Source organism: Capsicum annuum, chromosome 9 (assembly GCF_002878395.1).
Source record: "Capsicum annuum cultivar UCD-10X-F1 chromosome 9, UCD10Xv1.1, whole genome shotgun sequence".
Classification (NCBI taxonomy): domain Eukaryota; kingdom Viridiplantae; phylum Streptophyta; class Magnoliopsida; order Solanales; family Solanaceae; genus Capsicum; species Capsicum annuum.
The window spans coordinates 106,281,743-106,303,806 of NC_061119.1; the positions used below are offsets into that span (position 1 = coordinate 106,281,743).

The 22,064-nt window shown below is 39.0% G+C and overlaps 1 protein-coding gene and 1 long non-coding RNA gene across 5 annotated transcripts in view; one reads left to right on the plus strand and one right to left on the minus strand.

The window, feature by feature from the left end:
- Nucleotides 1-22,064, plus strand: part of LOC107842381 (probable anion transporter 4, chloroplastic) — a 51,422-nt gene that overhangs the window by 16,201 nt on the left and 13,157 nt on the right. For all 4 annotated transcript variants that reach the window (XR_007044949.1, XR_007044950.1, XM_016686195.2 and 1 more), the window contains exons 4-5: nucleotides 6,543-6,587; nucleotides 6,689-6,835. Coding sequence is in view for 2 of the 4 variants with exons in the window: in XM_016686195.2 (XP_016541681.2) it covers nucleotides 6,543-6,587; nucleotides 6,689-6,835 (192 nt within the window). In the remaining 2 variants the exon portion in view is untranslated. The remainder of the gene's footprint in view (nucleotides 1-6,542; nucleotides 6,588-6,688; nucleotides 6,836-22,064) is intronic.
- Nucleotides 20,887-21,339, minus strand: LOC107842382. The gene is made up of 3 exons (XR_001665722.2): nucleotides 21,270-21,339; nucleotides 21,055-21,134; nucleotides 20,887-20,976 (listed from the first exon to the last, which is right to left on the minus strand). It is a non-coding gene; the product is annotated as an uncharacterized LOC107842382 (long non-coding RNA).

The following is a 22,064-nucleotide window of genomic DNA, read 5'->3' on the forward strand; positions in this document are numbered from 1 at the left end:
CTATCACTAATCATGCCATTATCAAAAAAGACATTATTCTTTAAAACATATTCCATCACATGACTTCTATAAGATAAAGAAGAAATGAAATCACTAATTAAGGAATCATTACGTAAATGCAAGGAATCTACATGATTATCCTTGTAACCAACTATATCAAATCATTACTAAATTGATGTTTATTAAGCAAATCACAGAATTCCTCATTTAGTGGTCTAAAATCACAAGCAAGTTGATTAACACAAGTATCAACGCTAGTTGGACTCAAAGTGATCTTGCAAGAAGAATCAATTTGGTCATCAAAAGGATCAATTAGTGTGTCCACATTCTTTATCACATGATAATGTCCTAACATTCTTATCGCAAGTGTCAACATTTGGTGGACACAAATCGATCTTCTGAGAAGAATCAATTTAGTCATCAAAAAATTCTCAATAATGACATTATCAGTAGTCTGCAGAGAATCATCAAGCTCACGTAAAGATAAGCTATTACCCATACTCTAGTCACGATCATTCTCATTCACAATACTTGGAGTGTCCTGGTTAGGCAATGTACCTTGTAGTTCATACAAAGCATCTTCACCTTGGTTATCAACCTTGAAGCATAATCGCTCCTTCGGGAAACTTTAACTGCATGAATCTTTACATTTTGAGGTTCAACATTTGGTTGCTTCCAGAAATACATGCACCGGTTTTAACAGCACTAGAGATCCAAGAAAAGTTATATGAGTTGGGATAAGGTTGTGACAACCCTATCATATCACACTACACAACCTCTCATTTTCACACACTAGAGTTGTAACTTTTCACGTCCTTCTCTCAATTTCATTGCAGCTAGGACAAGTGCTAAGAATTCCTGAAGAAGGGGTAGGTGAACCCGTCGCTTCTAGCTTCCATTTGGCTTCACAAGGAGTAGCTTTCTTCTCTTTCATTTGCAACTCCTATACGCAACTTTACAAGGAGTAACTTTCTTTTTCATTAGTAACTCCTTAGACACAAGGTACTTTTAGACGTTCTTCTCAAGTTCTTCCCACATGCATCATCAAGAGCTCTCAACTTCGGAAGTGTTCACTTGCATTTGCTTCTTTAGCGGATATTGGTGGAAACAAGTTTCATGTTTTGGTCCACTAGATACTTATACTATTTTTGCTCACATAGAAGCTTATACCTTTGGAACCAAGGGTTTCCCAAACACATGTGACAAGTATCCATGTATCCATGGGAATTACATCAAACCAAACCTCCTCTTAATATTCACCAAGTGAAAAGAATACCTTTACCTTTTTATTAACCCAATATCCTCTTCAAATAAGGGTTTCATCTCGTCACACAAGGTATCTTCAATAATTGAACCACATAAGGGGTAATATGTTGGGATAACTATATTCAACTATATTCATCAAGTACAATTATGAACCCCGTGCCACCACAAACACTCACTATTGTGTTAAGAATTCGCCTCTTGGGGTTATTCTTTCCTTGAAACATAGAATTTCCTCTACTTTTACGACTTAGTAATCCTCCCATCCTACATCCAACACAATTTCCATATTGGGAACAAGACACATTGGTATTAGGATAAGCAATACTAGACATAATGGTTCTAGAAGTAGGCAAACCACATACTTTCTCACTCATATGACGACTCACTACTTGTTTCAACACACACTTAAACCACTTTGCTTAGGATAGGAAGGAGCACAAGACCATGCATGGAATTCGATTGCATCACAACTTATATATCTATGAGCACCTTTATCGAATGACTCATAAGGTATGTATGAGAAAGTATTATACCTCAAGTCGTCCCATGTCCACGGTGTGTTATATGAGAACCTCCCTACCCTTCATCTTTGCTATAAGGTTCATCACAAGGGTCTTCTACTCCATTTTCATCCAAAGATCCATGAGCACCATTTGCTTCATATTCACCTTCGGAGGAGTAATTCTCCACACCATATTATTCATGATCACAAGGACCATCATAGCCTTCTGTCTTTATAGAATCCATCATCGACTCCATAATAGGCCCATAATAGGCCCCATCACTGAAGGCATAATCTTCCATGTCATCATAACAACAAGGATTCAAAGCTATGGATGACATGATTCGTTGTAACTCCTTTGTACCTGCAAAACGAGAAAACAAGGTTAGTAATAAAAGCTCCTCACCAACACTCATATTTATACTCATTTGTGCTTGGTTAGCACTCTCTAATAAGCTCACCCTATTGCCTTTTACCACTCTAGAAGTATCCTTGACTCTTGAACCACCAACTTGAAACTTCTAGGATAACACCATGTATCGGTTCAGAATAGAGTTTATGAGACACCAAAGTAACAGACTAGTAAAAGCAAACGAACAAGAGCCAAACAATTCACAATGAAAACAAATAAGGAAAGCATAATACGAATTGGCACGAAATGAAAAGTGGAGTTAACTAATTAACTACTAAGTAAGGACAATTACTTAAAGCAGTTAGTAAGAGTAAGAAACACTTCACGAAACCTAAACAAATTAAATTCGGAGTTGAAGAATGAAGATGCGAAGCTACTAGGTGGAGATGCAATCAAATCTATGGGTATGCGACCTCGCAACTAGGCTGTTCTCTCCGTGGGATGCTACCTCACAACTTATAAATATGAGTTTGCACTTGGGAGGTATAAATCAGACACAAAAGTAATTAATTACTAATTAAGGACTGCTACTTAAAGCAAATAGAAAGATTAAGAAACACTTAACAAAACCTAAATGTAACACCCTGGATTTTTGCCCATGGAATCCTTGAGTTTTTACACTCACTGCCTAGGCTACGACTCTCCCTACGAGTCGTAGAACCTGTGTTGGTCACGATTGGCACCCAACGAGTCGTCCAAACTCATTACGAGTCGTATAGTGGTTCTCATAGCCTAACCAGTAAAGGTGACCAGTGTATCTGTCTTGTCTACGATTTGACCTCACGAGTCGTAAGGTTTGAATACGAGTCGTAGGGCACAACTCGTAGTTAGACTAGTGTTGGTGCCCATGGATGCTTTCTTGCTTATGACTAAATATCATGAGTCGTAGGGTCTCTAAGGTCACTCGTAATGACTGGCGATAGTTTCTAGTCTTTATATTAAGGGTACTTTGGACATTTCCCTCCTTCCCCACTTAAGACCCCACATACATAAAACACCAGAGAGGGGTCATTTACAACACTTTATGATATCTTCGGTTTGTGCGGCTAACTCGCACTAGGGCCCGACCAGGGAGTGACAACTGGAACCATATAGCCCGTGGGTTGTTTTATGACGGTCAAGCTACACAGTCTAGACTAATGTTTTAAAGTTCATGCTAAGCCCTGTTCCTTACCCCAATATAATTATATATATATTTGTGTATGTACATTGTATGCATGTGGATTTTACTGTGGTTTTGACTTGACATTATTTTATGCCTTCCCCGAGTTACATGCTAAAGCTCAACCCGCTAATCGTCTTCGGACGCTGTATCCCCACGCGATGCAGGAATCGGAGACACTTCTATTTTTTTCTGCGTAGTAATAGGATTTTCGGATTGTCAGTAGTCAACTTGAAGTGGTGAGCCTCCTTTCGGAAGGCCGTTGCTTCTTGGTTTATCTATTATCATAGATTTTTTTTTGGACTTGGTTTGGCTATGTCGGGGGCATGTCCCGACTTAGATTGATTTTTGGTTCGGTTTAGAGGCTTTGTGGATATTACTGTGGACTGGGTATTGGTTATTGATATATCTTAGATTCGTTTGAGCTTATCCTTATCTATCTTGTTATATATTCGAAATTCAGCCACGGTGAGTATATTATGTTTTGTTTGACTAGGCAAAGGGGGTGGTCTTCGGTCCACTGTCGACTTCAGATACTCATCGCGGCCAGGCCCTGGTTCTGGTCGTGACAAAGTTGGTATTAGAGCCAAGGTTCATGGTCAATTGGGTGTCGACAAAGCCGTGTCAAGTAGACTCTCTTTTATGGGTGTATAGTGCTCCACACTTATAAGGGAGAGGCTAAAAGACATTTAGGAATGTTTCCCCTTGTGTTCTACTTTCAGGCTGTAGAGTCTAGGATGTTGAAATTTCTTCTAATTCCGTTTGTTCGCATTTCAGATCGTGCCTCCCAGAAGATCTGATGCTCGTGGAAACTCGTCTGTCCCACTTGAGGACAATGTAGATGGAACTCGTCCTGCTTATGGGGTATATAACCGGTCTAGGGCCCCAATTTCTGATTTCCCTCATGGAGTTCCACCGGTCCCCACTGATCGTTCTCTCGCTGGTAACACTCCTGCCCAGTCACCTCAAGGAGATACCTCTAACGCCGAGTTCCGCCGCTTTATTCATCTGTTGACCCAGTTGGTGACATCTCAGTCACGTCAGTTAGGACCTGCTGGTGTTGCTGTGAGTTCTTCTGAGGTCATTAGAGTTGGCAGTTCATGAGGCTCAATCCTCCGACTTTTACGGGCTCTAAGGTTGAGGAGGATCCTCAAGGGTTTATAGATGACATGGAGAAGATCTTCTGAGTTATGCATGCTTTCGACTCTGAGGTTGTAGAATTTGCCGCATACTAGCTGAAAGACGTGGCGTACCAGTGGTAGAAGGAGTGGGATCAGTCTAGGGGTGATGATACGGAGTTGGCATTGTGGGATGACTTTTCTGATGCCTTTCTTGATCGTTTCTTTCCTCGGGTTTCTTTGCTCAAGAGTTGAGGGAGGCGAAAACTGAGGAGTTCGTGAATCTGAAACAAGGCAGAATGGCTGTGAAAGAATATGTCTTGAAGTTTCATCAGTTATCTCGTTATGCTCTAGAGCTGGTTTCTTCTATGAGGGTGAGGATGAGGAAGTTTGCTTCGGGCCTGTCTTGGTGTTGGAGTGCAAGGCTGCACTGCTGAATAATGACATGGATATCTCTAGGCTTGTGGTGTATATGCAACAGGCCGAAGAGAAAAAAAGAAGCAAGCAGATATAAGAGAGGCAAAGTAAGAAGTGGAAGTCAGCAGCAAAGTGGTAGAGATGGTAAGCAGTGGTCTAAGAAGAATTGGGGAGTTCCAACTCTTACTCGAGGGCTAGTGCCCCTTATCCAAAGCCGTCCGGTGATCGTCGTTTCCAGGCTGATGGTGTGTTTAAGGCACAAGATGCCCAGTCTCAGGCTAGTGGAGCACAATCATTTTGCCGTAGATCTGATATCAAATGATACGATCCTAGATGAGAAACTAAGGATTCGAATAGGAAACAACTGACAATAAAGATAGTTATAGATAACATAGAAGAATAGGAGATGAGAAGGGAAGAAAGAAGGGATTAAATCAACTATAATAGAAGAATCAATCCGAGGGAAAAGGGAAACTTAAACTCATACATCGAAATCTAATTCTAGATTATCCAAGAGAGGTTCTAACGTAAGAGCTAAGGGAATCCACCCATTAGCCTAATCTCCATAATGGAGGAACTACCCTCTCAGAGGAGTTTCTTCAATACTCAATTCATCAAAAGCTTCCAAATGAAAATGACTAAGGCATCTATTTATAGTTTTGCCTTTACAAGCTTAGTCCAAAAATGACCTTTGCACAAACACCCAAAATAGACCTTCCCTGCTTGAGTTGCAACGCCATTTGCGGTCGCAAGTGAACTTACTTTGATGAAGGTTCTGTCAGGTGTTGCGGCGGCGTTGATTTGGTCGCATGTGGAGGATACGGCGCAAATATCATGAGATGCGGTCACATCCTCTTTTGCATTTTCCTTCCAAGCTATCTTCCATAGCTGTAGTGTTATCAAAAGAAAATAGCACAAAAAAGCTCGAAGGTCCACTGGGCCTTTTAGCACAAAATGCAAATAAAGCATGGACTTTAATGAAGCCAAAGGGAGAAAAATACAAATACATATGGTTAGTCCAAGATTAATAATTATAAGCATGAATGACAAATATATGAACAAAGAAATTGAAAAAAAATATGATAAAGTGAAATATCAATTGTTTTGTATCGTCTATTCTGAAAAGGCTCATTGGCTAGGAAAAGTATGCCTTAGAAAATTGATGACGACACTGAAGCACATATTAGGCAAGGCGAAACGCTCAACATGTTTTGAGCCTCATTTTAGGGCTTAAGCACGCTTTAGGCGCGCCTTTGATAACATTCATGCTTGATATCATGCTTCACCATGACTCCTAATCACCATAAACCTTCTTGAGCCTTCCAGGGTCGTATCAAGTAGATACCTGGTGAGCTGTCATGACATGGAAAAAGATGATGACAGGGTTCTCTATTGAAGAAGAAATAAGAGAAAAGAGAGAAGAAATTCAGTGGTTTACGCGCCTAGCTCGTAGTGAGAGTCAATGATTGGGCCACATTTGCATGAGGTGTATAATAATATATTTTTTCTATATGTTAGGTGTCTAATAGGTTGCAGGCTCTGTAGAAGTGTGTTGTTACTGAAAATTTGTGACAACTTTAAGGAGCTGTCTATGAATTTGGCCCATCTTATATTTAGTTTCTAAATAATTTAGTCTTAGTTGGTAATTCTTTGTTCTTGATGCAGGGATTCTTTGTTATATTATCATGGATGCCCATTTACTTCAAAACTGTGAGTAATTGTTCAAGCTGGGTGTTGTTAGTACATCCTCTAATTGACCTCAATATATTTTTGCGATGATTTTGGTGATATAGCTGTTTCTGTCCTTTTAGATATATCATGTTGATCTTAGACAAGCAGCATGGTTTAGTGCTGTTCCGTGGTGTATGATGGCACTGACTGGTTATTTTGCTGGGGTCCTGTCAGACATGATGATCCAACGAGGCATAAGTGTGACCCTAACCCGGAAAGTTATGCAGGTACATTTTCTCCATATCCCTTGTTTTTTGTTTTCCTCTTGATTGTTGTTTTGAAAAACTGATCATGTCCAATCCTACCCCTTGACTTGAAGAGTAGTCAGGTCATATGAAATAATAAACCCAACAAGGTTGGGGGTCATCCCATGGGAAAAAAGTGTGGGTGAGAATTTACTATTCTTAAAGTGATCTTTGAAACAAAGTTGTCTTTGCAATTACTTCTAGGGATTATAGCTAAAGAAAGCTAGATCAGAGGCGATTCTAGGATTTCTAGAGTATGGGTGCACTACTAAAAAAAAAAAGAAGGAAAAAATGTGTTAAGTGGAGAATTGATCCTTGTTCCTCTTGGTAAATTACTAAGGTTTTGACCAAGTGCACCATCAAGTCTTTTTGTAGCATGAGTGCCAACAGGTAATATTGGATCAATTCTAGAAAATATGTAAAGAAAATATCCAGTTTTACAGAAAGAGCACAGGTTCACGTGCCCCAAAAGTTACACAAAAAATCGCACCTGAACTAGATCTCAGGGTTGGCTATCATCAAATCAGGATGAGGGAAGAGGATGAGTTCAAGACTGCTTTCAGGACTGGGCTATGACAGTTCAAGATTGCCCTTTAAGCTAACCAATGCACCAGCCACTTTTCAAGCTCTTACCATCAGGTTTTCGGTGAATATCTCTGGAAGTTTATCTAAGTCTTTTTGATGATATTTTAATCTATAGTTCAGACATAACCAATCACTTAATGAACATAGAAAAGGTTCTACAACTCCTGAGACAACATCAATTGTATGCTAAGAGATCGAAATGCCTTTTTGCGCAGTCTCAAGTAAGACTACCTAAGACACATAATCATAGGTGCAAGAGTGAAGACTGACCCATCCAAGATTCAAGCAATGGTTGACTGGCCTAGACCATCCGGTATCAAGGAACTAAGAGGCTTTTTGGGATTAACTGGTTACTATAGAAGGTTTATACTTAGCTATGGGATAATCAGTAAACCCCTCACCTCCTTACTCAAATAGGGCAATTTTGAGTGGTTTGAAACAGCCACAGCTGCTCTTGAAGCTCTGAGGAGTGCCATGACACAGGCATCAGTCATAGCCTTGCCGGACTTCACCAAACCCTTTACTATGGAGGTAGATGGTAGTGGAGTTAATATTGGGGCTATCCTTATGCAAGATCATCATCCCATAGCTTTCCTCAGCCAAGCACCCAGACCCAAGCATCAAGGGCTTTCTACTTATGAGACGGAGCTAATGGCATTTACTTATGGCAGTAGTAAAATGGAGACATTATCTGCACTAGAACTTCTTCACTATCAAGACTGGCCATTTTATTCTCAAGTTCTCGTAGGATCAGAAAAGTTTCACCATGTTGCAGCACAAAGGCTTGACAAAGCTACTTGGTTTCAATATTGAGATCAAGTACAGGAAAGGCGGAAGATTCAACTGTAGATGCCTTATCTAGGCAAGTGCCAGCTCTCTGAGGTCCTATTACTAGCATCAAACCAACATGGGACAAAGAAGTGTTAGACAGTTAACAGGATGATGAGGAGGTTGGTCAAATACTATCTGAATTGCAGCAGCAAACTGACACACAGGGTTTCAACACTACTACAAATGGCCTCCTCAGGCATCAGGGAAGATTGTGATTGGAAGCAAGGGGAGATCTAAGAAATCAGGTGATCAAAGCTGTGCAGTCTTTTGTCTTGGGAGGGTTCAGGAGTATTGACAACATACAAGTGGATCAAGGCGCTATTCTACTGGCCTTCTATGCAAACAGACACCCAGAAGGTGGTGCAGGAGTGTGACACTTGTCAGAGGAACTAGACAGAAAATGTATCCTCCCTGGTCTGGCCTTTACCAGTTCCTGAGCACAGTTGGAGGCATATCTCAATGGACTTTGTGGAAGGACTTCCAAAGTCAGAAGGCAAGGACACTATCCCAGTGATCATTGGCAGGTGTAGTAAGTATGCTCACTTTATTCCTTTACACCATCCTTCTCTGCTGCACAAGTTGCTAAGGAGATTCTGGAAAATGTGTATAAACTGCATGGGTTGCCATATACCATCGTATTTGGCATAGACAAGAAGATATTCACTAGTTCATTTTGGAGAGAATTATTCAGGTTGCTCAAAACTGAATTACACTTGAGTTCTGCTTACCACCCTTAAACAGATGGTCAATCTGAGAGGTTAAATAGGTGCCTTGAATCTTACCTGAGATGCATGACCAGCCATGAGTCTAAGGCTTGGTGTCAATGGTTGTTTAGCTGAGTTTTGGTATAACACTTCTCATCACTCTACATTGAACATGACTCATTTTCAAGTCATTTATGGCTATGAATCTCCCAGTTGACAGTTGAATTGGTATCCCAAAGCAAGGTAGACTTTGTAGATCAGTGGTTAAAAGACAGACAAGTGATCACTAAGGTATTACAAGAGCGTCTTAGAAGGGCTCAGAATAGAATGAAGCAGCAGGCTGATTAAGACATAATTTTTGAAGTTGTGATTGTATATTTTTGGGAACTCCAACTCTTCAGGCAAACATCAGTTGCAATCAGGAAAGGTCCCAAACTTTCTTCCAAGTTTTATGAACTTCACCAGGTGATTAAGAAGATTGGAAATGCTGCATATGAACTTCAGCTACCTCCCGATGCCAAAATACATCTAGTTTTTCAAGTTTTTCATGTGTCACAACTGAAGAAAAAGATTGGTGCTGCTGTGATTCCTGCTATTGATCCCCCAATCTGTACCCCAGATGGAATTCCCATGGTCGAGCCTATAACAATTATAGGCAGAACAATGATCAGAAGAAACAACAAAATAATGGATTAAGTGTTGATCCAATGGTCTAACCTTCTGCCGAAGAAGCCTCTTGGGAAGACTATAATTTCATCAAGTCCCAATTCCTTATTTTTGTACCTTGAGGACAAGATTCTTTAAGGGGGAGACATTGTGATAAGAATTGGGCTACTTGAATAAACAAGAAAATAATGCGGAAGCGAGAATACTAAGATTAAAAACACGAATTAAAAGATATGTGAAATTCGAGAGTAAAATCCCCAAATTTCAAGATAAAATGCTAAGAACCCTAATTGATCTTAGTATTCAAAATTTGCAAATTAAGACTAATTATGATATTAATAGAGCCAGTTTGAGAACTTATATCGAAGTGCTCTAGACTCCTATGTCGAAGAAATTAGAGACACCAATTAGTATAAGACTAACCACCCTTTTTAATTTACTTTAATAGAAATCAAAGATATCATGTTAAGATTTGATCTGGCTTCTTAAAGAATCGTTCTTATAAGGTTGTAAGATAAATCCATAGTCGCCATACAAAGATGTAAAAAAGAGAAATTTCTCAAATAATATTTATCATAATATTAATAATATTTATCATAATATTGAGTTTAAAATAACAATCAAGCCCAATATAGGGAAAACACTATCCCAAGGGACTGGGATCTTTTATGCCTATAATAAATAAAATGTAACTATGAAACTTTAAACTAGGAATGCATGTAAAAATAATACCAAAATTTCTCCCTCAATAAAATAAGGAAAGGTTTCCAAATTTAATCAAAACCCACATAGGCTCAATCTTCTTCCTTTTGGGCTTGGACTTGAATTATTTCGGCTTGGACTTGAATCATAAAATATGTGTGGCACTTAGCCCATTTTACTTCACAATTTTTAGAAGTCTTCCATCGTAAATATCTTTTTGTGCTCATTATTGGACACTTCTTTCACGATAAGCATCTTCTTGAGTTTCCATTGAAATCCATCAGCTTTAATGGAGGTTTGCCTCCATGGGTGCTGCCATTCCCCACTTCTTTAAAATAATTCGTCCTCAAATTTGAATCTTGCAAAATCAAAGACATATGCATTAGTAAACAACATCCATTACTCGAAAGCAACATTGTTAGGAAGAAAACAAGATAGTGACCTTGCGTTCACTTAACCCAATTAATCCTAGCATGTATAAATACACCCTTATAAAGAATGTGAACATCATCATCCCAATAAAAAATTTTCCCGTATATAAGCACAGTAAAATTCTCATCTAGCTACCACTGCGAATGATACATTCAACTCTAATTTAGTTCTATCAATAAAGTACTTAATGGGTAGGAAAAAGATGATACAAGATTCGTAAAACATGCATAACGTGCATCAAATTGGATACTCTTATGATATAACCGAGCATCCTCAATCACACTTCCTAAAGATTATCCACATAAAACCTTTTCACATAAGCATAGGAGTTTTCAAGAAGATTAGAAGAACCTTTCAATTTCTAAAAAGATACTTCATTAAATTTTAACTAATTGCTCAAATTCTCAAACAATGAATCATGAATAGGTTCAACAAAGAGTATTTGATCACTAGTATCATAGTAGTCATGTATTTCCTCATCACAGTAGCAATGTCACGCCTCAAATCCTATTGGGGCAGATAGACACCCGTAGCTGTAAAGGCCCGAGAGCACCAACCCATTATCTTGTACTTCTCGTGCATGCAACTATGATAATGAAAGGTTCGACGAAGTATGGATATGATGCGTCAATGAAAATAAACCATGTAGGCAAGCTCAAAATGGATGTATAGGATTTGGTCGTTGGTGCTACAACGTCTAAAAGACAAGACACTATCATGCTTAAATTTACATTGGTCTACAAAGTCTCTAAAAGATACGTAGACTTGATTAAGGACGGGACAAACCCTACCTTACTTTTAACTACTGTACAATACCCAAAACATATATAACAGACTCGGAAAGTCCCGAATCAACCTGGAGCTCACCAATAGTCGCTGGATGTCATGTGCTCCTATTGGGGAAGTGTATTAACTAAAGCACCTGTGCCTGTAGCATAACATACAGCTCTGCTACAACATACAACTCCCCCGTGAGGGACATTAGTACGAAAGTATACTAAATCTGTAAGGCTGAAAGTAACTACACATAATATAAGAGCTCAATTGAAATAAGGTTCAAGTGTATAGATACTGCTAATAAACCACCTTTACTTTTACTTGTAGGATCATGTACATGATATTCTTTTCTTCATTTTACCCTTTTTACTTTATAATCTTTCTAAGCCATGTGCTACAAGTGACCAGTTGATGAATGGTAAATACACAAATTGGGATCGACCCATGTTAGGCTTTCACCGCTGAACTGCCACCCAAATATAAAGAGATTGGGATCGGCCCATGCTGGACTTATGCCCTTTTGCTACCACCCGTACATAACCAGATTTGTGTTAGTTTATTTAACCTTTGAGATTGTTACTTTGGTGGTCATAACATTATTGAGCTTTGGGACAGTAATCTTCCAATAAGAGACACGCGAATAAACACTTAATGCAAGAACAATGAGATAGGGAGCAGTTTGTACACAGGTGAAATGCTTAGGGGTTGAAATAACACATGGATCTTATTTGACTAAAAGTTCTGAAAATTGCTTGTGAAAGTAGACGTACAACCTTTGATAATAAGCACGTATTGAGGTGTTTTTACACATTAGGGAGGGAACAAGGCCGTTAGCTACATGGGAGATCATACGTTGCCATTATGTATCATTTGCTATTGGAGAACTTTGGAGGCTTTCTTTGTAACGCAAGTGTTCAATTTCTTGCCAAAGAGTACGAGATAAAGTAGCCTTACATACCTTGCTATACCACTTCGGTATTACCTCGAATTAACCTTCTTCCTTTCGGATTACTTATCTACAATACAATATGTGATAAAACTAGTATTAGTAGCTAACCAACACATTTGGGATACTTAACCTCACAAAAAGTAGCCGGGCAGTAAGCCCGTAATTTAGCAAACCAAGGGTGTTCTTTCAACCCCTTCTCCTCTAATTACATTTGTATAACACAGATTCATATGAGATCCCCAGAAATTCCTTGGCTTCATATGTTGTACAAAACAGTTCACAAAATGGGGTTGGGCAGTGGCTCATACAACGTCTAATTAAGTGATGTATCATTACACCCATCCTTTTCTAAATTAATGCCAACTGTTTACATCCCTTTTTAAGATCAACCAAGTTGCCTTCAATGTACACACATAAAACAGCCCCTAAAACAGTCCCAAAATTCCTTTATCATAGCAGGATATTATTGAAATTTAAGAATTCCCATCAACCTTCCATATTTATTTCCAAAACGCATGTAGAATTCCTCAATTAATAGTGCATATAAGGAGGAGCAAAAACGGGCAGTAGCCTTACATTAAATTTCTGAAGTTTACCCTCCAACTTAAATTCTGCAATACTTTGAAGTTCTTTTCATGCTTGAACACCTTAAGTGGAAAACATCATTAAGAACCTCAAAAAGCGTATAGGACTGCCTTGTAATAAATATTCTTAGGGTTGTCTCACAAGCTTCAGGTTTGAAGACACATGATACCATAACCCTTTAAGGGTGAATCAAGCTAAATTTGTATATTATTTTACTTACCTTGGCTTCAGAAAAAGATAGTGCAACTTAAGAACCTTAGAGGGAAAAATAGGGTGGCTCCTTGCCTTTCTAGAGAAAAGTAGAGACAGCTTATGAAATATGATTTTTTTGTGACATAGAAATGAAGGAAATGAACAGCAACTTGGCCTTATAAAGGCCCTATTTTGAATGTCTCTTTAGTTGCATTTTGGACCTCAAATTGGTCTACTCAAAAGGTCAAAGTAGGTGAGGCACCTACTTTCTTGATTCTTTGTTGGACTCAATTAAGTTGGGCCTTGGCAGATTTGAATGTTGGGCCCTTTCTCCATTTTCTTTTTCTTTTACTTAGTTTGAGCCCTAAACAAGTACATTTTTCTTTTTTGAAACTGGTAAGGTTGTATTCTTCAGCTTTAAAGGTATGCTAGCCACCTCAAAAAATTACAAGCTTCCTATTAGATCTATAATTTGATCAGTGTCCTTTATACATAATTGTTTACACCAAAAAAGTAAAGATACAAGACAATTCCATATAACTTTCTGAATGGAATTGGCCTTATCTTCAAAACATCTACCATTCCTTTCCATCCATACCGACCACCATATACATGATGGAATCAGTTTCCACCAGCTCTGCTGGTTCTTGCTCCCCTCCCTCCTCGTCCAGCTACTAAGATCTATGTGTGCTCGGGCATTGTCCAACTTGTGCCAGTAATGTTGAGAAAAAGATTCCACAGTTTAGTAGTGTACCTGTAGTACAAAAAAAGATGTTTGTTCGTTTCTCCCGTCACATTACATAGGAAACACCTAGGTACAAGCTGCCTTCCTTTCTTCTATAGCACTTCTTGAGTTAAACAGGCTTTTTTAATAACCAACCAAGTGAAGCATTTTACTTTGGTAGGGATATTGCTTTTCCAAAAGTAGTTCCACTAATAGTGAGCTCTCCCCACTGACTCTTGTAACCCTCTTTTGTAAGCACTGTTTACAGTCACAAAATTCTATCTGTCTCTGCATTGCTGATGAAAACTTGGTTGATTTTTCCTAGTAATAGAGCCACTCGCTCTATCTCCCAGTCATTAAGTAATCGCCTAAAAGAGATATCCCAACCTTGAGCACTCCAAAAATCATACGCTGTCACCTCGGGGTTTTCACAAATAAGGAATAAATCAGGAAATATTTCCTTGAGAGGGTTCTGTTCAACCCACTTGTCCTTCCAAAACCTTGTTCTAGTACCATTGCCCACCTTAAGACAAATATTAGCTTCCATTGATGGCCATAAATTCCTGATAGTTCTACACACACTCACGCTGTAAGTATCAGTAACAACTTCTGTGCACCAGGGGCTAAGCTCACCATATTTTGTGTTTATGATTTGCCTCCACAGTGATCTGTCCTCAATAGTGTATCTCCAAAGCCATTTCATCAGTAGACTACTCACTCACTCTGCACATTTAGATTTTTGATACCTAAACCCCCTTCTTTTTAGCTAAGCATCACCATTTTCCATTTTACCAGGCATTATCCTTTTCCTTCCTTATTTCCTTGCCACAAGAATTTTCTCCTAAACCTATCAAGCTTTTTGACCACTTTTTGGGATTAGAATAGGGACATAACATAAGTAGGTAATGAGTTTGACACAGAATTAATCAAAATCAATCTCCCTCCTGAAGACAGGTACTAGGCCTTCTATTTGGCTAGCTTCTTCTCTGTTTTCTCTATGATTCCGTCCCATATCTCCAATGCCTTGTGTTTATAACCCAACGGCATTCCAAGATATGTAGTAGGAAGATGTTCTATTCTGCACCCCAAGATGTTAGCTAGCTCTTGAATCTGAGTTACCTCCTTGACTTGGAACAAGGTACTTTTCCCCCAATTCACTCTCAAACCCGAAACAGCTTCAAAAAGTACCAAAATTAGTCTAATGTACCTAATCTGGTCAATTGCAGGCTCACAAAAGATGATGTTATCATCTGCATAAAGCAAATGACATATCTCCATTTCTACCCCCATCCCGTTCCTGATCTGAAAGCCTTTAATCCATCTCTTCTGAATTGCAATCCTCATCATGCTACCAAACCCCTCCATGGCCAGAATGAAAAGAAATGGAGAGAGGATCACCTTGTCTCAACCCCTTTCTGATGCAAAAAAACCCACTGGTTCTCCGTTCACTAGAACGGAGAACCTAACTGTTTTGATGCAAAATTCAATCCATTTTATCCATCTACTCCCAAACCCCATTTGTTTGAGGGTATTCGGTAAGTAAGTCCAGTTCACGTGGTCATAGGCTTTTTGGATGTCCAGCTTACACATTATACCAGGAAGTCCTTTCATTCTTGAATGTATGCACTCACTGGCTATGAGGGCTGCATCCGTGATTTGCCTTCCTTTTATGAAGGCCATCTGATGCTTGTTTATCAACTTGTCCACCACTGTTTATCAATCCTAGAGAAACACTTAGCACCTTGTAACTGGTCAAATAAGTCATTAATTCGTGGAAGGGGATAATCTCACTTCTAACCCTATCTCTCCTAGAAAGTCCACATATCCATTTCAACATCCTCATCTCCACCACCTTCAACTTTTGGATGTGGGATGTGGGAGTTCTTAATTGGCCAACACTCTGCTTCATACAGCATAGCCGGTCGAATTGCCACTCTATAGAACTTGCCTTTAAGCTTGGGAGGCATCTTCTTATTACACAGACTCCTAAAGCGAGCCTCTATTTTAGCCACCCCGCACCAATACAGTGTGTGACATACTTATCAATCTCTCTACTCCCCTGAATCGTAGTCCCAAGATACTTGACACTATCTCTCTTCTGAATGGCCTGAGAATCCAGCTTCACAACCACGCCAACCTTATGTGTCAAATCATTGAACTTATATTTCAAGTACTCTGTCTTGGTCCTGCTTCAACCCAAGCCCTTTACACTCTAGGGTCTGTCTCCAAACCTCCAATTTATCATTAACTCCTCCTTAGGTCTCGTCAATTAGCACTACATCATCAGCAAATAACATACATCAAGGCACCTCCCCTTTAGTGCTCCGTGTCAATTCATCCTTCACCAAGGCCAATAAAAACAGACTAAAGAGTTGATCCATGATGCAACCCTATCAAAACAGAAAAGTGCTCTAAATCTCCTACCGTCCTCACATGAGTCTTCGCTCCGTCGTACATATCCTGAATCGACCTACGCCACGGGCACCACAGAAGCTCCATTGGGACTTTGTCATGCGCCGAACACTATGTGCAAATCCTTCTTTCTCTCCATATACTGCTTCACTAACCTCCTCACAAGGTGAATGGCGTCAGTAGTCGAGCAACCTGACATGAAACCAAACTGATTTTCGAAAATAGTCGCGATCCTCCTTAGCCTCATCTCAACTATCTTTCCCCGAACCGTCATAGTATGACTCAACAACTTGATACCCCTATAGTTATATCAAATTACCTTCCACTAAAATTGAATATCCGGATTAGAACGTCTCACATGGTGATCCTGCCCAGCGTCTGGATATCCAATTATTTGCTCATGACCTCTATCCTCGAAGAGTAGTCCTTTATACCCAGAGCTGACTTAATATATCACACAATGCGAACAACTGGATCCAATTGACTGTCACAAGGGGAATCCATAAACCCCACTCACTGGATAGGAAATGTCAGGTCTGGTCACTGTGAGATGATTCAACCTACCAACTAGACAACTATATCTTCTAGGATCATTGAGTGGCTCTCCTTTTCCTGGCAGGAATATAGTATTTGGATCCATAGGAGTCTTAATAGGTTTACATCCCATCATTCCTGTCTCCTCGAGACTGTTGAAGGTATACTTGCGTTGCGAAGTAACAATACCTGATCAGTGTTTCTAAATGCATTTTAGGGGCGAGTCCCGAGGCAGGGCGTACAAAAAATGCTCTGGGGCGCAAATGAAAAGTGTAGATCCATAGGGCATAAGCCCCGGGCGCAAAAAACTTAAGTCCCGGGCGTCAAAACGTATGCCCTGGCATAAAAGTGTACGCCCAAACGTTAATTTTAATTTTTGTTATTTTTAATATATTTTTACTATAAATCATATTTTATTAGGAAAAGGTCAAAAACTTTCATTCATCCACCTTTTTGGCTAAAAATACCTTTCAATCCACCTTTTTGGATCACCTATACCTTTGAAACTAACAATCCCTTCTTTATTTTATTTTAGTTTTTAAAATTATTTATTACGTGTCATTTTCTTATTTGGTGAAATAAAAATCATACTCCACCAGACTGATGACATGACAAACAAAAGCAACTAAAAATTACATGCCAGTGACTAATAATAAAAAGTTTAAGAAAAATCTGAAATTAACAATTGCAGGAACTGATGAATACGTTGATTTAAGTAAAATCTGAAATTAATGCTTTAAGCATGGACAAAATTCAATTTCCTCCAAAACACACATTGAACATCATTAAAAATTCAATGAAACTCTTCACCATTTTCTCCCATATAACAAAGACATCATTGCCCAAAATTCTGTTGGAAGAGAAAAGGAGGGTATAGAGAGAAAAATTATTATTGTTAAAGTGTAAAATCTTATTATGAATTAATATATGTAACGGTATAGAGAGAAAAATTATTATTGTTAAAGCGTAAAATCTTATTATGAATTAATATATGTAACAATCCCAAGTATATACCATCATATTATGAATTATTATGAATGCTTCATTGAATTAGAGTATTTGTTTCACCAATATCTCTTCCGCCAACTTCGTTACCATTGGCAGAGCACAGTGAAACAAATACAAGTAAATCACATACGGAAGGGAGGAGGTAAATTTATCCAATACTCATCGGAGAAATCAGAATTGGGTAGTTGATAATAACATGCCATTTAGACAACATTAAACAAAATCTGAATTTATTGAGATTGATAGTAGTTTTCATCGGCGCACTCTCTATTTCTAATTTCTTTTCATCTCTTTAATCCACGTACTCACCAATTCTTAAGTTTTTATTTTTATTTGTTATGTAATTTTAAGTTGCTTTGTTTGCCATGTCATCAGCCTGACGGGGTATGATTTTTATTTCACCCAATAAGAAAATGATACCTAACAAATAATTTCTTAAAAAATAAAATAAAAAAGGGGCTGTTAGTTTCAAGGGTATAAGTGAGCCAAAAAGGTGGATGAAAGGGTATTTTTGCCAAGTAGGTGGATGAAGGGTATTTTTAGACCCTTTTTCTATTCAAGAGTATTTTTGCCCCTTTTCTGTATTTTATATTATAAATGTAATGATATTTATACTTTATGCTATTATTTTTTTTTTGAATATATAAATAAAGAAAGCAACTTTCCTTGGAAAGAATTATAATAACTTTTCTATATTATTGAGATTTATTCAAATTAATTTGTAGAATTATTGAAAAGGCATAAACAAAATATACCCTTTAACTTGACCTCAAATCACATCTATGACCCCCAACTTTGGGTGTGCACAAGTAAGCACTTAAACTTGTATAATGTTGAACAAGTATACACACACGTCCTATGCGGCATAATACATGTAGGACTCTATGTAAGACAAGAATTGACCACGTAGGACGCCACATAGGAATATGTGTCTACCTGTACAATTATATACAAGTTTATGTGCCTACTTGTGCACACCCAAAGTTGGAGGTCATAAATGTGATCTGACGCCAAGTTACAGGGCATGTTTATGTAGTATGCCTATTGAAAATCTTACTTTTGCTTATTTTCTTAGTACTAAAATTATAAAATTGAAGATATGAGATATACACCCTGTACATGTTGCAGGACTTACGCCCCATGTTTCGGGACTTACGCCTTCCTTCATGCTATGTAAAACATGTCGCCTCACACCCCGCTCCTTTTAAAAAACTGTACCTGATATAGCCTGAGCAACTTCAATGCCTGAAAAATACTTCAACCTGAATGCTGAAAGAGGTGTTGCTTCAAACTAATGATATCATATTGATCATTGTTGATAATAACAATATCAACATAAACCATCTGATAAATACATAGATCTTGAGCAGAATGTCGATACAACACATAGTGATCTGCTTCATTATGAATCATGTCAAACTTTTGAATTACTGTGCTGAACTTTTCAAACCAGGCTCGAGGAGACTATTTTAGATATTGGCCGGCCCAATCAACACACCAGACTAGACTCCTCTCGAGCAACAAAACCAGGTGGTTACACTATATAAACTTCCTTCTAATGGTTACCATGGAGAAAAAGCATTCTTTAGTATCCAACTGATAAAAAGGCCAGTGTCGAACAACAACCATGGATAGAAAAAGACGAACAATTGAGTTTTTAGCCACGGGAGAGAACATATCACTATAATCAAGTCCAAATATCTGAGTATATCCCTCGGAAACAAGGTGAGCCTTAAGTCGATCAGTTTGGCTGTTCGGACTGCATTAACTCAACGACAACCAACGGTCGATTTACCTGAAGGGAGAGCAACAAGCTCCCAAGTACCACTCGCATGTAAAACAGACATTTTGTCAATCATTGCCTATCGCCATCTTGGTTTAGAAAAGTGCTTGTTTTATGGACTAACAGATGGAGACAGAGGACAAAGATGATACGAAGGCATAATGGGTTGATGACAGACAATGATAACTTAAAACAGTATAATGAGGGTTCGTATTACAAGTGGACCGTATACCTTTTCGAAGTGCAATTGGTTGTTTAAAAGGAGACAGGTCTTTAGTAGGTGTAGGATCATGTGCAGGACGGGAATCATCCGAACTTTATGATGTACGTTGAAGACAATGATAAGTCGGGAATGGTGGCACTATGGATGGAGTTGAAGAAGGTGTTTGTAGATTACTTAAAAGTCGGTGAAGGTAAGACTAGTGGCATTATGGATGGAGATGTAAAATTAATGGTAGGATCCTCAAAAATCGATATTGGTAAGACCTCAAACATGTTAGCAAAGCAGGGTTGGATTAAATATAACACGGATGGTGCATCAAAAGGAAACCCAGGAAGCAGCTCATGGGCCTTTTGCTTAAGGAATGTAAAGGGGACCTAATACATGCAGAAGGAGCATTAATGGAAGACACAGATAATATGGTAGCAGAAGCTGAAGCCATAATGCAAGCAGCATATCATTGACATTGCAGTCAGTCAGGGCAAGAGAAGATCATAATTAAGACAAATTCACTAGCAATGCAGAAATTCCTAATTCAAGAGTGGGAAATACGATGGAAAATTGCAGATACAGTAAAAAGGATAAACAAGTTATTGCAACACAAGCATGTACAGATAGTCCATATATTTAAGGAAGGCAACCAACTTGCAGATTACTTAGCTAACTTAGCATTTGAGCAAGAACAGTTCATTTTTACAGCATTTAACCCGCTACCAAGTGCTGGTAGAAAGATACTAAACAGCGACAAGCACCAATGTCCTATCTGAGACTAAGCTTAGCAAAGGGCTAACAGGACTGGAAAGGCTACAACAGTTTCTTTCACATTCACCATATTTACAAGAAGGGAAGTTCAACAAAAAGGTGAAAATGCTATCCTGCCTATTTACACTAGCCAACAAAAAGGGATTTTTAGTAAGTTGGGGGTCACCAAGTCAGATCATATTTAACTAACTGAGCTCCTTGATCCTCTTCAGCTATCAACGGGTCCGAGCATCCCATTATCTCCATCCCAGCTACAGCTATATAGGGAAAAAAGGAAGAGGGTCAACATTAACATACAGGTCAAAGAGCAAGGATTATAAAGACGGAGTACTTACAAGAAGGAGGAATCAAGGCTTAGAAGACGAGACCCAGCATGTCAGCACCAAAAATCATGGAAACGTACTGAAGATTTCACCTGGAGTAGAAGTGAAGAAGAAGGAATTAGAGTTCAGTCAGCTGGTGAACACATGGAGTACAAGAGAAAGAAATTCACTCATGCAAGCTGGAATCTTTAACTTGAAGCAACAAAGGAAGGGTATTTATCACCCACAGATGCAGAAGAACTAATTGAAGGTTGGTGATGAAGAACATGGTGAAGGAGGCGTAGGAAAGGGAAGTGCAGCTCAACTGATGGATTTGGAAACCCTACTCCCTTTTAAGGATGTTGGATCGGGTCAAAATGTTGGACCGGTCCAATTGGTTATTCTTTGTTATTTTAGAATTGGGCCATTTTAATTATGTTTATGTAATGGATTCGCCCCATTTGTATTAGACTGATATTATTAATAAAAACCCAAATTAAACCAAAAAAAGAAAAAAGATTACAACAATTATCCTAAGATCTTAGAGGATCAAATCTTGATATGATGAGTATCTTCCTTGAAATCCTCTATCAGCCAACAGTTACCAATGGCTAAAGTGACATTTTGAAGTGATTGTGAATAAACAATACTCCCTCCGTCCCATTTTATGTGTCACCGTTTCCTTTTTGGTCCGTCCCAAAAAAGAATGTCATCTTTCCTTATTTGGTAACTATTTAATGGCATCATTCCCATTTTATCCATGTACTTTTGTTATGTTCTCCCTACCCTCTCTCTCTAACGGCTCTCTCTCTTCCTCCCTACCCTCTCTCTCGCTCGCACCGGCCCCCGTCGCCGTCGCCGACCGTCGGCGCCGACCCGACCCGACCTTCGGTCCCGACGTTCGTCCCCGGCGCCGCCCAAACGGCTCTCTCTCTCTCTCTCTCCCTACCCTCTCTCCCTCTCTCTCGCACCGGTCCCCGGCGCCGTCGCTGACCTTCGGCGCCGACCCGACCTCCGGTCCCCGGCGCCAACCCCCGTCGCCG